The 16,896-nt window shown below is 41.7% G+C and overlaps 2 protein-coding genes across 5 annotated transcripts in view; both read right to left on the reverse strand.

The window, feature by feature from the left end:
- Positions 1–1,416: 1,416 nt before the first annotated feature.
- On the reverse strand, positions 1,417–10,717 carry arfgap3 (ARF GTPase activating protein 3). Its single transcript, XM_039670222.2, has 16 exons — positions 10,559–10,717; positions 10,053–10,171; positions 9,262–9,334; positions 9,048–9,179; positions 8,885–8,965; positions 6,187–6,262; positions 6,041–6,109; positions 5,893–5,945; positions 5,496–5,632; positions 4,739–4,876; positions 4,152–4,265; positions 3,999–4,067; positions 3,804–3,921; positions 3,638–3,725; positions 2,052–2,182; positions 1,417–1,979 (listed from the first exon to the last, which is right to left on the reverse strand). The coding sequence occupies exons 1-16, from the start codon at positions 10,625–10,627 to the stop codon at positions 1,962–1,964; spliced, it is 1,485 nt and encodes a 494-aa protein (XP_039526156.2). The 5' UTR covers positions 10,628–10,717; the 3' UTR covers positions 1,417–1,961.
- A 701-nt stretch (positions 10,718–11,418) lies between these two features.
- Positions 11,419–16,896, reverse strand: part of pacsin2 (protein kinase C and casein kinase substrate in neurons 2) — a 401,742-nt gene continuing 396,264 nt past the window's right edge. For 3 of the 4 annotated variants that reach the window (XM_089126915.1, XM_039670224.2, XM_089126916.1), the window contains 3 exons: positions 14,411–14,551; positions 13,707–13,900; positions 11,419–12,225 (listed from right to left, as the gene is read on the reverse strand). In XM_089126915.1, the coding sequence (XP_088983041.1) occupies positions 12,113–12,225; positions 13,707–13,900; positions 14,411–14,551 (448 nt within the window). In that variant the 3' untranslated portion in view covers positions 11,419–12,112. The remainder of the gene's footprint in view (positions 12,226–13,706; positions 13,901–14,410; positions 14,552–16,896) is intronic. The other variant, XM_039670226.2, reaches the window with a different exon arrangement.

The raw sequence follows: 16,896 nt of genomic DNA on the forward strand, positions 1-16,896 counted from the left end.
ATGAACTCTATCATCTACCACACAGGTCAGCAAATCAAAAATCTGTACAAATTGCATTTTATAACAGTGATTTAATAAGCTTGTTTAAAATACACCACTACAAAAATCACATCGTATAAACGTGTATACTAAATACATTTACAAACAATTTAACTTTCAGGTATGGATCAAGGGAATGTGGCTTTGCAGTTGATGACAGCGAGTTAAGTGCTTTTCTTGAGTCAAGGCTGACAACACAATTATGTGCCGATAAAAACATCCAGGAATATCTAGAATTTGTAATGGAACACAATCAGTTACAGTGGCCAGAGAATTGGGAGGAAGCATTACACTCTTACAGTCTTGATCAGGAGAGTAAATGTTGAAATTAAGTGCTATTAAATGTTTTTGAGGGAAATGCCTGTTAGTGTTTAATATTCAGTTATGTTTGACATATTTTCACCTTCTACTGGAAGAACATGAACACACTCCGTGAGTTTTCTGCATGTTTTCTTAGTGACTTACATTGTAGGAAGTCGTTCCTGGTTCTGGGAACAATGTTGGTGAGAGTGACTGTGGAAATCAACAGAAATGAAGAGTGTGATTATCATGTCTAGAGAAAATGATCCCTGCATCTGTTCTAAGACATTTCTAATATTATCTTCTACATTTGAGATGATGGAGGATCATTTCTGAGAGCAGAATCTCCAGGACTTTACCTCTGTCAGAGATCTTCTTGATGTCCTCTTTGAAGAAATCCTCCAGTTTGTCTCTCAGCTGACGGACAGATTCTCTCACGCCATCAAAAGAGGAGAGAGGACTGAAGGGATTGTCATTTACGTCTATAGATTCAGGAGGAGCTGAAAGAGACTGGAAACCAATAGTCTGCACTACGATCAGATTCTCTCTCATTTGCCATTCACACTATCAACCAAATGATTTAGGTTTGCAAAATTGTATTTGAACAAACCAAAAGACTTCTGGAACAATGTCAATGGATAGATTAGACCATAGTGGAGATGTTTGTCATAATGCACAGCACCACGTTTGGCAAAAACCAAGCACAGCATATCAGCAAAAACACCTTCTCTCAAAATTAAAGCACGGTGGTGGAGGGGTGGTGATTTTTAGCTTGCTTTGCACCCAAAGGAACTTGATTCTTGCAGTCATAAGCCCTATCCGGACAGGACTAGTTTAACATGGAGAGGTGGGGTAAAGTAATTATTACCAGAGCTTCTCTGTGATTTTAGTCCCGTCCGAATGTGCCATCTCAGTAATCATTACTTTCAATGACAGTAACGATTACGGTGAGTTTTACCTTGTGTAAGAAGGTTCAGAAAATTTACCTCAGGTAATACGAAAAAAAAAGTGGAGTATCACTTTAAAAATACTCTTTCTAAAAATGAAAATTGAGTGACCAGAAGAAACACGAAGCAGTTATTCATCAAATCAGTTCTTTATTGAATTAAACAATTTTACCAGATAAATCAACCACCTTCATGTTTGACAAATGTTCATAAATGACAAAAAAACAAAAACATATATATATGGCAATGAGATTAATAAGGCTTCAGGTAAACGATTGTCACATCAGATCATTGGTAGTGTATCATCATCATCATCAACTCTATATTATACAGCACATAAAGCCCTTCTATGAGCAGAACATCGCATCCGGCGCTCCGACATCCTCCTCGGGATCAGTCAACAGCTACACCAGCATTACTGTAGGAAACAGCTGAAGAACTGCACGTCTATATCTTAGAATAGTGCAAAAGTAAACGAGTGCAAACATTTCACTTCAATAGCAGATGATATTTGGTCCCCAAAGCACACATCTCCCAAATGACAAACAGAATCCTCAACAAGCGCACCAAATGCCGCCTGACTAAATAAGAAACAGAAGAAAACAGACCAAAGCGATGGTTGATAATAAGCTCCTTCCCTCAGTATGGTAGCGTCTGCGGCGGCTCCAGCGAAGCTCATGTGCCGTAGCGATCCTGCAGGAACACACAGAGTTTAGTCACGCGCTCCCACACGGATGAACGGGTTCAGCAGAAGCAGAAGCTGACCTGTATAGAGGACACGACTCCGCTGGCCATGACCGACAGCTTTCCCGCCACCGACCGCACACCGCTCTTCAGCTGCATCATGTCCGGCACAGCGGGCATCATGTTACTCAAGCGGGACGAGCCGCCGGACACTGGGACACATCAGCACATTTACAATCGTTTCAAGCAGAACTCACAACAATACCAATCATAATGTCAATTCAGGATCCTCAATTATCTTTGTGCATTCCTAGAGCTTCCAAACAAATGGGTTTTTGGGGTGCTAAGCAGTTTTAATCAGTTTCTGTTGTTAACTGTCACCGTCCCACAGGTGGGACGCTTGCCATTATATTTTTAAAACAATAATATCTTAGAAAAGACCTTAAGTAATATTGACAAACTATATATCATTTGAAAGCGTACAATCTCTAGTTTCCATATTTGGTGACTGATTTTCAAAATAATTTAGACAGGAGCCGTAATTTATCAATTTGCAACAAGAATATTTTCATACTCATAAAGCGTGTTCAGACCTTTATTTTGAAATAGCAATGAACATGAAAAAAAGTCAGAAAACTCAGTTTGATTTCATGCCAAGAGTTCAAAAGATAGCATCCATTCAATTATTTTAGAAAAAAAGGTCTGAAAATGTTTTAAATATTACGAAAAAAAAAATAGATTCACCATTTGTGTTATGGCAATAAGCTATAACGCGCATGCGTGTGCTTTGTATGTGATTCCTAGAGGTTGAATTCATATCAAAATCTGCCAAACTTCCCATACTACTTCTGAATAGGATTTCTACTTCATAAATTGTGTGAAATTTGTGGAAATAATGGTTCAGATCACTCAAAACACATATGGAAATGGAGACGCCCTTATATGAGCTGGAGTCTGGTTGTGCACTAGTGGAAGCGTTCGGTACTGCGCCCAAACTAAATCTCACTGAAAGCTCATTTTTTGAGATATCAACCTAAAATTTGAAACACAACTTGTTTAGATTTTTGGCTTTGATTTTTCTGCAGTTTTAGAGTAGCCCTGGTTTTGAAAATATATATTTTATATAAAATATGAATAATTATTTTATATTGTACATTTCTATAAACTCAAACTTCTATAACTTTTTTTCTGTTTCACTTTCCTAATTTATTTCACTTCGAGAAAAATCTGCCAAATGTCTTCTTTAAAACAAGACCAATCTTACGTCTATATTCCAAAGCATTCTTGAATTACAACCATTTAAGTTGGAAATGAGCATTTCCATGTCTATTCAAAAAAGGGTTAAGACAGTTAAGAGGTTAAAAATAAAGCTAATGTAGGATAACCTGAAAGCGTGTATTAGATGTTAAAATAACACTTCTTATGGCACAGTAAAACACCGCCGTCCGAACCGAACATGTGCGCTCCCTTCGGATTGGAATCTCACGCAAGATGGAGAAATACCCTTCGCTTAGAGCAGGACATCAAGTTACTTTAATTAGAGTTTACAAGAAAGTTAAGAAAAGAAAAGCTGTGCGCCAATAAATCATTTATAGTAAACACTGCACAAGAATGTCAATTTTGCTTTCATGCTGCGAGTCGAGACACACACACACACACACACACACCTGCGGATTTCTTCTGCTCGTCAAACAGATCCGCGGAGCTGATGGCCGAACTGCCCGAGTAATTCTCCAGTCGCGCCCGCACTTCATACTGAAACAGGAGACACGCAAGCGTTCAACACCACAGAGCTCATCACACGCATGTCAAGCGCTCGCTCGCGGCCGTCACCTCAGAGTAGTCCTGCTTGCCGAAGAACATGTCGGATGAAATGGCCTTGGCGTTGGCGAACTTCCTCTGGGCGTCATCAGAGACACACTGCGGCTCGGTCGTCCTCCTCACCACGGCCCTGTGGGAGAACACAACACTGCGTTCAGCGCACGGCATGCTGGGACTGAGGCCGAGCACAGGACTGTTTTAACTGACCTCTCTGTGTCCTGGTCCATGTCAGCCTGCTGAAAGAAGAACGGATCTGAGGACTCCTCGTCCGGGAGCCTACGGGAAGAGGCAGGACACACTCATGAACAAGAGCACACACACACACACACACACACACCGCTCTCAGCAGCGAGCCGTCACCTGCAGGAGAAGCGCTTGTCCTCCTCGTCGTGAGATCTTCTGCTGGAGGAGCTCAGAGCCGGAGCCTCTTGCTGGATGATGCGCAGGTCCTCCGTCACGGAGTGAGACAGGCCGCTGGAACACAGGGAGACACTGGGGCTTAGCCCCGCCCACACGGACATCTCATTGGTCAAACACAGCCCCACCCACACTGACATCTCATTGGTCAAACACAGCCCCGCCCACACTGACATCTCATTGGTCAAACACAGCCTCGCTCACACTGACATCTCATTGGTCAAACACAGCCTCGCTCACACTGACATCTCATTGGTCAAACACAGCCTCGCTCACACTGACATCTCATTGGTCAAACACAGCCCCGCCCACACTGACATCTCATTGGTCAAACACAGCCCCGCCCACACTGACCTCTTATCAGCCAAACACAGCCCCGCCCACACTGATATCTCATTGGTCAAACACAGCCCCGCCCACAGTGACATCTCATTGGTCAAACACAGCCCCGCCCACACTGACCTCTCATCATGAAGTGTATTTGACACACAGTGGTATCTCAGCAGTGACACACACACACACACACACACCTGCGAGCACCGAAGCCCATGCCGAGCCGCTCCGCCTGCTCCTTCCTCTTGCCGTCCAGGCGACTCATCTGCTGCTCATCCCTCCTCGCGCTCCTCTGCAGCTCCAGACTGTCAAACGAGTGGCTCAGGGACGATCCTCTGAGAGCACACACACACACACACAGAGAGAAGGGTGAACACACACTCCCCATCACCACTGTCAAACACTACACTTCACTTCACAGTTTAGATTTCTGGATTCTGTTGTTTTCACTTTCATCTTTCTGGAGCGTGATTTGAAATTATTTCAATTAAATATTAATAATCAAAGCAATGTCAAGCAACTAACTGAAAACACGAAACGTATACAATCAACGATTTAGCAAAAGTAAAAGAAACACACACACAAAAGCCCCACTTCAGGCCTTATGAAATCACTTTTTGTTTTTTTACAAATTCCAAATTTTCCACTTAGATTTTTCTTTCCATTTAAATGTATCTGGACTCTACATTAAATATTAGCAATCAAAAAGCATGTCCAATTAATTCAAATAATTAAACATATAGAATTTAACACATAATTGTACACATTTTCCCCCAAATTCAATGTTTCTTTCCATTCAACATTTTCTGGATTCCACTTTAATAGTTTAATTAAAAGTGAATAATCAAAAAGCATGTCTAACCAATTAAATTCATAAAACTTTCCCTACTTCCCTATGAAATAAATCCTGTAGTGTTCCTTCCCTTATTCTGGATGTATAATTGAGATGCTCACGTCTGGTGTTGAGGCTCGGCGTCGCTGCTCTTCATCTCCTCCTGGAGTCTGTCCACGGCCTGAGCTCGCTTCTGCTGCGTGCTGAAGCTCTGGCTGCTGACCTTCTGTGCGCCCAGACCGGCCTTCCTGCCGCCCACCTGACACACACACACACACACACACACACACACACACACACAAGGATGAACGACGTCTGAAACTGGGCAGTGCTAGCTCTTCTCATGATAACTAACCCTAACTTGTTGCGTTTCCAAATATTTGTCATGGTGAAAAAGACAAATTTAATATCAGCTCAACACCCTGAACTTATGACATCACTTCCTGCTCTGCGTCACGGGGCTCGCTGCTGTGAGGAACATTACCAGTAAAGGGTCGTGTCTGTCTGTGAGAAACTCACGGTTTTCCTGCCGGAGGTGGCGGCGGGCTTCTTCTTGATCAGAGAGGGCAGCTCTGTAAGGGAGGGTTATGAGTTATGAGTTATGAGTTATGAATACGATGATGATGATTTCAGCGGTACGTGTCTGTCTGAGGGGTGAGAGCGTCACCTGATGAAGATGATGAAGGACATGTGCTGAGATGCTCCACACTGGGACCCTCCTCAGCGGCACCAGCACCTGCACCCATCAAACACCAACAGCGTCCAGACACACCACACACATCATCATCATCATCATCATCATCATCATCATACCGTTATTATTCCCGTCCTGGACCGAGTCCTGCTGTTGGCTAGTGTTCAGCTGGTGTCCCTCCTTCAGCATGGGCAGCTAAACACACACACACACACACATATATAAAGAGATCCATGAGAGCAGCATCACACATTCATACAGAAACATCGGGTGGCTAGGGCGTTGCTAGCGTGTTCTGGGAGGTTTATAGGGTGTTGCTAGGAAGTCGCTAGTTCTCACAAATGGTTATTATGGAGTTTTTAACATTTTCTTAGCATGTTTGATCACATAGCTAGACAATCTGACGCTAGCACATTTAGACTTTTATTTATCACGTATTTTAGCACTTAGCTAATTGCTGTTAGCATGTAGCTGTTCACTGCTAGCATATGTTGCATGTTGGAAGTCCTGTTTGGTACCATTAGTCAAAAGTTCAAACCCCCGTGTCTCTACGATGTTCGGATGCAGAGATATAGGTCTAGCTAAACAGTTGCTAGGGTACTCTGTTTGGTTGCTAGGAAATGGCTTGGCAGCAGTCTGAGATAATGGTACTCCAAAGGCTGCGTGTCAGTATGAATGATACAAACCAACAGTGAAAGTAGCATTACATTCCAATAAATGTAGTGCGAGTCGAGTACAAAGTACTTGTCCAAAAAACTACTTGAGTAAGAGTAAAAAAGTAGCTTATTTAAAAGTACTGAAGAGTAGTGAGTAGCGGATTCTAACCCTCATAATAAACACTGTGCACTACAATTTATACATTTTAAAAAATGCACATACTGTAATTCACATTATATTTTGTTCTTTGTAAGAAAGATTGAAGAATATCTATCATCAATCTTTCTAAAATGCATCAAATCAGTACACTCATCACCATTTAAATCATATTATTTGGGGGGAAAAGCATTTAAAATTAGGCGAAAAGCCACTGGGCCTGAGCATGTTATTGTTGCACATAAAATATCAAAATTCATAACTGTGCAAAGAATTCAAAAACTTTTAGAAACTCATATGATAGTTCAGCATCACACACCAAGAGATGGGTTAAATAAAATAAAAAAATACCCAATTTCTCTCCAAACCGTTACCAATGTTAGTGTTTTGATAAATGAGAATCACTAATATTATCATATTACCTCAACTAATGCACTGAAAAAGGCTAAGATAGTGAGCTAACACTAATTACACACTTTTATTCCATGCTATTAAATATGTTACAATTTAAACGTAAATGCATTGTTCTAGAAGGGTGGCATCATCCCTTACATTTTACACGGCTACATTTACTCACATTGTAATGCTGATAATATAAATTGTAAGGAAAATCGTGCATTAAATAGGGAAGTTATATCCAGGAAACTTTTACAAAAGAAACAAACACACTTTGTCTCTGAAGTCTCGGCAAAGCTGTTTTATCAGCAGCATCCCACAAAAAAAAAAGTTCAGGATGAAAAATGTTTTTGCGCAAGTGCACTTGCCAAATGATGACGGATCATATAATGGATCAATCAAAAAACACTGTTTATTAACGAGCTGTGCTAATTTCTTATTAAGTAATGCAGTTCAAGTTAACGACATGGTGCACTGATTCTGAGTCTGGCGGCATGGCGAGCGCGACGCGGCAGTGCACAGATCGTGACGCGCGTCTCTCCTGTGATTGTGAAGGAAATGGGACCGATACATCACTTAAAATATACTCAAGTAAAAGTAAAATTACACAATTTTAAATGTACTCAAAAAAGTACAATTTCTGAAAAAAACTACTTAATTACAGTAACGCGAGTATTTGCAATTCGTTACTTTACACCCCTGCAAACCAACCGCAATCCCTCGATGACATTCAGGTGTGAAGATATCGCTCTTTTATTTGGGGTTGCCAGGGAGCTCGCCAATGGTTGCTAGGGCGTGGCTAGGAAGTGTTGAAGGTGATTGGCAGCCCAGAGTCAAATGAGCCCACCTTAATGTTTATATACCACTTCTATCTAAAGATAACTCTCTGATCTCTTTGAAAGGAAGTATCTGGGATCAGTTGCTAGGGTGCTCAACAATGGTTGTAAGAGCGTTGCTAGGAAGTGTTGACGGTGATTGGCTGCCACGAGTCAAACGAGCCCACCCTCATGTGTATACGACACTTCTATCCAGAGATAACCCTTAGATGTCTTTGAATAGAAGTCTATAGGATTAGTTGCTAGACTGCTCGACAACAGTTGCTAGGGCGTTGCTAGGAAGTGTTGACGGTGATTGGCTGCCATGAGTCAAACGAGCCCACCCTCATGTTTATATGACACTTCTATCCAAAGATAACCCTTGGATGTCTTTGAATAGAAGTCTATAGGATTAGTTGCTAGAGTGCTTGACAACGGTTGCTAGGGCGTTGCTAGGAAGTGTTGAAGGTGATTGGCTGCGCCGAATCAAATGACCCCACCCTCATGTGTATATGACACTTCTATCCAAAGATAACCCTTGGATGTCTTTGAATACAAGTCTATAAGATTAGTTGCTAGAGTGCTTGACAACGGTTGCTAGGGCGTTGCTAGGAAGTGTTGACGGTGATTGGCTGCGCCGAGTCAAATGACCCCACCCTCATGTTTATATGACACTTCTATCCAAAGATAACCCTTGGATCTCTTTGAATAGATGTCTATGGGATCAGTTGCTAAGGTGCTCGACAACGGTTGCTAGGCCGAGGCTCGATAGACTGATTGATCATCAGCTGACCTGAATGTGCTGTGTGAAGAAGTCCTCGTGTTTGTCGACGGGAGACGAGGGCGAGAGCGGAGCCTGATTGTCCAGCCACAGCTATAGAGAGACACAGAGAGAGACATGAGCACCATCACACCGATCATCGTAATGGCGATCAGCTGATCAGTGACATCATCACCTCGGTGCCGTGTTGGCGCGTGGCCTGCGTGGCCAGACTCTTGATGCGCTCGCGGTACAGCAGCGCCGCCCTACTGTTGTATTTGATGTTGGCGGCGCTGGCGCTGCAGCCGTGCTGACTGAAGAACGCACTCTGGGGAGAACACACACACACACATTCATGGTCAGAGTCACATGACTTCATCATCATCATCTTCGTCATCTTCATCACTCACCGCACTGGCGTTGCCGCCGACTTGCATGCAGCGCAGCTGAAACCAGGACCAGTTGGAGTCCAGCTCCGTCGACCTGCAGAGACAGAGCAATCAGTGCAGTCATGTGACATGATCATGTGACCTACACCGGCTCCCCACAGCGCCCTCTAGTGCTCGAGCAATCACTCTACTCAGGGTGTGTAGCAGAATGTCACGGGGGAGGGAAAACAAGAGGAGGAAAACAGGGAATAAGGGGGAAAAAAGGTCAAGCAATGCAAAGACGTTCTTCATTTTTACCGAAAAGCGCCGTCAAAGACGCCTTTTAAAGCTAAACACAGACGTTTATGGTCACAAGTTTATTAAAAAGACAGACTGGACTGATGAAAGCAACAATGATTAGCCTACTAGTAAAGCATGAATTTGATGTTACAATACATCTGAATAATATTATTCACATATGCAGTTCATAGAGGACAAAATGTATTAGTCCAACATATTGAAACTTATTATATAAAATTTGCGCGTTTATGTCGCACAAGTGCAAGAAAAAAAGTCAAAATTGTGTGATATAAACCTGCACTTGATTTATGTTTTTATATTCCGTGTCGGAAACAAGCTTCCATTCCTACTTCAGAACCGTCACTTCCTGTCTTCAGCTAGGCTCCGCCCACTAGACACGTCATCGCTGTTTACATACAGTCACGCAGCGTCTCAGCTGAACACTAGACTCACTCACATCGTTACTCTCCTATATTTTTCTGCTGTATTTGTCCTGTGTGAGCTTCCACTGGTGTGTGTGTGTGTGTGTGTACCTGATGAAGGACAGGTGAACCCCCAGAGAGCGGTGTGTCCCGGAACAGTCGATGCAGAGAAACACCCCGTATGTGATGCTCGCCCAGCTGGGGTTCTTCAGGGAGCAGTCGAAGCACATCTGGACACACACACACTTATTATAACAGCCAATACGTCCATGACACTTTTAATTATGTTATATAATGCTTTAAATTAAGTCTGATTTGCATACAGACCGGTTTTAACACACATTCAGCGAACATTGTGAAGTTTTCCCACTTTTTGTTTTGTTGTGTACAAGTTAGTTTTCATGAAAACTCGTTTAAACGTTCGCAAGAACACCAGATCGCCACGTCTGCATCTGTACACTTGTTTTCACGAGTAAAGTTGGTTTAATAATCACCGTGACGCGGGCAAAAACACGCACTTCATCTGCCATATGTTTGATATAAACATGTGACGTGTCACAGAAGTGTTCCTGCTGGATGAGGTCGGGTCAGGGCCTCGTCCTCGGGGTCTCACTCACCTTGTTAGTGGGAAGGGAGCGCAGTCGCTTGAGGACCGTGGTGATGTCGTGTTTACTGGGGTCCGTCATGTTTACAGCTCTGCGTCAAACTCGCAGCGAGTGAAGAAACACTCTGCGAACTTCCGCGCTTCACTTCCGTATGCGCTGCTGACGTCATGCGCCGCGCGCGCGCGCTGATTGGCCGAAAACACACGTGTGCTCAACTCATGCAAAACAGCCGAAATGAAAATAAATGACCACTAATCTTTATAGAATGACACACACACACACATATAATTATATAGATCAGTGTAAATGACTTTAATGACTGGTTAGCGAAACAGAAATAAATAATAATTTAATTTAAAATAATGCAAAACAAACATAATATAGTTTACTATTACTGTACTAAATAACAGTTTAGTAGAAATAAACATAATATAATTTAAAATATATAATATTGTACTTCATTACGAATAATTCATTAACTAAATTATAATTACTGTTTGGTTAAAATGAAAATGTGTACATAAATAAAATGTTTTAAATAAAATATGACAAAGATAATTGACTTCACTAGCAGTAATGCTAATATTAACACATGAAAACAGTAAAAGACTGAGACTTGATGGTCAGAATCAACTCTGACTGACAATGTTTCTGCTCAGGAGTGTGTGTGTGTGTGTGTGTGAGAAAGAGAGAGCAAAACAGCAGTAACTCATTCAATTACTTCCATTCTTTTATTTGTTTATATATATATATATATGTATTTATATATATATATATTTATATATAAATGTTTTCTGTTTTAATAGTAAACATACACAGGCAAATATTATAACGATTAAACGATTAAATGATTAAAAAACGACTCCACAAAATGGAAATTCAGTTCATTTATTGCCAGCTTGACAAAATACAAAAGTAAATAAACTCCACCTGTGTAACCGAGTTGTGTAACGTCAAAGCGCTCGAGCTGACGCGTACAGCAATGCTAAACTCAATCGGTCCGATTCGCTTCTGCACATATGTGAAGAACATGGCAGCACACACACACACACACACACACTCAGCATCCGCATACGAACGCTGTGATAAGGCCACCTGAGAGGCGGAAGGCTTTGGCGTCGACTCTTATTTACACATTCAGCTCATGTCAACATTCACAATACATTCTCAGAGTGATCACAGCATGTGAAGGAGAACTCACACACACACACACACACACTCTATCTACAGTATAAGCGTGTTCTGGAGTGTGTGTGTCTACAGCATGTGGCCCAGTGCACGTGTCCAGCTGAAGACCGGACTCATTACCATGAGCGTAAAAGCACACAGCGCAGTCTCAGTGGGCTGGGGGTCAGAGGTCAGGTGTGCAGACGGATCAGTGTGATTATATTCCTAAAAGCAAACAGCATCGGTAAAACTCTTTAAAATCAGCAGGTCACAGTCGGATCACTGTGAACTATCGTCTAGGCTCGGCATCTGATGTGTGTGAGGCACTGTGATGATGCCGCGGCGTGTGTGTGTGTGTGAGGCCGCCGTCACACACACACACACACACACACTCCGGTCTCACTGCAGCTCCTCCGCGTAGTTGGCAGGATAGAGTCCAACGGTGCCGTCGCTCAGACGTCCTCTACACCAGCCCTGCTCGTCCTCCTCCCCGATCTTAGTGAACTCCTCTCCTGCACACACACACACACACACACACACACACACGCCTTCAAAGATCGTCCCATTTATAAAACTAAAAGATTTAGAAAAACTGACACTTATTTAAAAATGAAACGGATGAATTCCCACTGTGGGCAGCAGGTGGCAGCAGAGGACGCCTGTTAGCGTGATATCGGTCCGTTCACTCGGGATTAATGATTGTAAATGATAATAAATCAAGTTATTATGATCTCCAGCTGCTGTCCTCAAGTGTTATTCAGGAGCCGTGAACTTTAACACTGCTCAGTGTCATCTCTCTACGTTAAGTCTACGTATTACACGGCTCTGTGGAATGCTTGATTCTGATTGGTCAATCGCTCCATCCAGTGTTACTAGAGCCCGTCTAACGGAGAGCCTTGGCACTTCCTATTAGCCCCGTTGTGTGTCATCTTGGCTGCAGTTCATCAGAATTCCACTGGGGGTGATCACGGGCGAGAGCAGAATGAATGGGAGTCTATGGGGCTAAACGGCTAAATGTGTTTCTTTCACCTGCTTGTCGTTAAATCAACATCGATTTTATTGTTGATTCCGCAAGTTCAATATAGATTATAAGTAGGGTTGGGTATCGAGTATCGATTGGAACCGAGACTAACTTTTCGTTTTTCCCGGAATCGTTCAAAAGTTAAAATTTCGATTCCTAGTTTCGATATTCACAGTCCGCCGAGCGGAAGAAGAAACCGCTGAACAACACCAACGAAGAAGCGTCTACCGGAAGTGTTGGCATAACCACGCGAGTCGAACATGAGTAGCTTACGTCGACGATCCAAAGTGTGGCTTCACTTTTCTAAAAATAACGAAATCTCGGCAAAATGCTAAATTTGTGACAAAAGGAGTATTTTTACAGAAGGAGTATTTCCTTCAGAAAGGCCGTTGGTTAGCAAGGTTAGCTAAGCTTTTTTGACCCTGCCTCTTAAAAGAATCGGAATCGAGAATCGTTAGGAACCGGAATCGAAACAAGGAATCGGAATCAGAATCGTTCAAATTCAAACGATACCCAACCCTAATTATAGGCCAAAAGTCGAATGAACGAGTACTTATGTCCGTTTGATTTCTTACAGGTTAGGCTGTTGTTGGCCGGAGCACGCTAGCATTCTGCTATTGTGTGACGTCATCACGGTTTTGAGCAGATTTTTAGAACAGATAAGTGAACTTAAAAATGCAAGTGTATTATCTTAGCCCTCCCTTTTGAATGCAACTTTCAAATTACATCCTGAGAAAAGTGGATTTATAAACCCCATTGACTCCCATTCATTCTGCACTCGACCGTGAGCGCCCCCGCATGGACAGAGACGCGTTACTGCAGCCAGTCCAGAACCCGGAAGTAACCAGCCAGTGCCGATTCTCTTCAATTAGACACTCTCTGGTGTTACACTCTTCCCGGATAACAGCGGCTCAACACGTCACTGAAGTCAGCAGTGCTATACGCTCGCTAGGACCACTCACACACACACACCTAGTTTGAAGCTGAGCTCGTCCTGCTCCTGGCCCTCGTACTCGTACAGCGCGCGCACACACACCGACACCGCTGGGGAGGGAGGCTCGTCCTCAAACGGGTTCCCGTTAGCGTTAGCATTAGCGGAGGCGAAGGGATTCCCTGCTTCCTCATCCGAGCCGTCGGCCACCGGCGTCTTCTCCACCACAGTAGCACTGAGGACACACACACACACACACGTCAGAGCGGGAAGAGTGAGAGGAGAGGACGCACATGACGTGAGTGTGAGTGTGTGTGAGGGCTGTAACGATACACCAAACGCATGATTCGGTTTGTATCACGGTTTTTGAAGCCATGATTCATATCGCGATTCTATCACGGGGGCGGGGCTTGGGGTGAAAAATTTGAGGAAAAAATTCGGTATTTTTATTAAATAACATCTGTATAATCTGAACACCAAAAACAGTAATAACTATGCAAATGATCAAACTAAAGCTGCTTTTGGGTTGTTTTGTGTGCTCCAGCTAAACTGATTTCGGGAAGGTGCCTTCTCACGTCTCGACACAGGATCGTGGACCTGATGTTGATTTACTATCGTGTATCGTTACAGCCCTAGAGAGTGAGTGTGTGTGTGCTGGGGTTTTCAGTGAAGCTTCACAGCCATGCAGACACACACACACACAAGCAGAGACAGGAGGAGAGGAGAGCATCTGTGTGTCACCAACGTTTGCTTGACCATCATCACTTCCTGTGGTGGGGCCGTGACCTCTGGCCGCTGCTGCTCCACCGGCTCTTCCTCATCCTCGTCATCCTCGTCTTCAAACGGGTTCAGGCCCACGGCCTCTGAGCTACTGGCTACAGTCACGCTAACAACACAGAGACAGCGTTACACACACACACACACACACACACACACAGACTGTGTGCTCAGCTAGTGCTAACAGACACTCACAGCCTCAGGCAGGATCTGTCACACAACTCACAGAACCGGTTTCACATTTACATATTTACACACACACACACACACAATGATGTCTGGCTCACGGCTGCACGGTTCACACTCTGACATCTGATAATTCAGAACTATTAGATTAAAAGTCAAAATCATGTGACAATTATTATCTTGCGTTTTTAACTTTCTCATAATTAGGCAGTATATCACATGACACGTCTTTCATTGGTCTAGTTTGAGTGTTTGAGCGGTAATAGTGATGTGTCCAGGCAGAGATGGGCTTGTGTTTACCTGAACATCAGCGCTCACTAACTCACGTCTCCATCCAAACACACACACACACACACACGTGTGTTCTGGAGAGGACAGGAGCTTGACGTGGTAATGAAGAACACTAGTGTTTATGAGTTATATATCACTCCACCGTCACATTTAAACCTCATTAAACTCAGTTTGCAGAATTAAACGAGTCAGGCCATTTCTTCATGCCAAACCTGCCCAGTTCTTCTTACACACTATGATTTTCACATATTGAGTGTTGTTTTATAAACTGGTCCTTGAATAGCATATCTACTCTTAAATGTATTGAATCTGTAGTTTAGAAAGCCATGAAAACGTTTCATAAAAAAAGGCTCGACATTTCACCACTGCAATATCAGAGAGACATGTTAGTCTGGTTTATAAAGTGTCTTCTTCCAAAGCATGCGAGCAGAGGAAGTACACGGATAATAGACAATAATAGATCATATATGACCAATAATAGATCATATGACCAATAATAGATCATATGACCAATAATAGATCATATGACTAATAATAGATCATATTAACCAATAGATCATATGTGACCAATAATAGATCATATGTGACCAATAATAGATCATATGACTAATAATAGATCATATTAACCAATAGATCATATGTGACCAATAATAGATCATATGACCAATAATAGATCATATGACTAATAATAGATCATATTAACCAATAGATCATATGTGACCAATAATAGATCATATGTGACCAATAATAGATCATATGACTAATAATAGATCATATTAACCAATAGATCATATGTGACCAATAATAGATCATATGACCAATAATAGATCATATGTGACCAATAATGGATCATATGACCAGTAATAGATCATATGTGACCAATAATAGATCATATGACCAGTAATAGATCATATGTGACCAATAATAGATCATATATGACCAGTAATAGATCATATGTGACCAATAATAGATCATATGTGACCAATAATAGATCATATGTGACCAATAATAGATCATATATGGCCAGTAATAGATCATATATGACCAATAATAGATCATATGACTAATAATAGATCATATTAACCAATAGATCATATGTGACCAATAATAGATCATATGACCAATAATAGATCATATGTGACCAATAATGGATCATATGACCAGTAATAGATCATATGTGACCAATAATAGATCATATGACCAGTAATAGATCATATGTGACCAATAATAGATCATATGTGACCAATAATAGATCATATGTGACCAATAATAGATCATATGTGACCAATAATAGATCATATATGACCAATAATAGATCATATGTGACCAATAATGGATCATATGACTAAAAATAGATCATATATGACCAATAATAGATCTTATATGACCAATAATAGATCATATGTGACCAATAATGGATCATATGACCAATAATAGATCATATATGACCAATAATAGATCATATGACTAATAATAGATCATATATGACCAGTAATAGATCATATGTGACCAATAATAGATCATATGACTAATAATAGATCATATGACCAATAATAGATCATATGTGACCAATAATAGATCATATGACCAATAATAGATCATATGTGACCAATAATAGATCATATATGACCAGTAATAGATCATATATGACCAATAATAGATCATATATGGCCAGAAATAGATCATATATGACCAATAATAGATCATATGACTAATAATAGATCATATTAACCAATAGATCATATGTGACCAATAATAGATCATATGACCAATAATAGATCATATGTGACCAATAATGGATCATATGACCAGTAATAGATCATATATGACCAATAATAGATCATATGACCAGTAATAGATCATATGTGACCAATAATAGATCATATACGACCAGTAATAGATCATATGTGACCAATAATAGATCATATGTGACCAATATTAGATCATGTATGACCAATAATAGATCATATGTGACCA

The sequence above is a fragment of the Pimephales promelas genome, chromosome 24 (genome assembly GCF_988280905.1).
Source record: "Pimephales promelas chromosome 24, fPimPro1.hap1.1, whole genome shotgun sequence".
NCBI classification, from domain to species: Eukaryota; Metazoa; Chordata; class Actinopteri; order Cypriniformes; family Leuciscidae; genus Pimephales; species Pimephales promelas.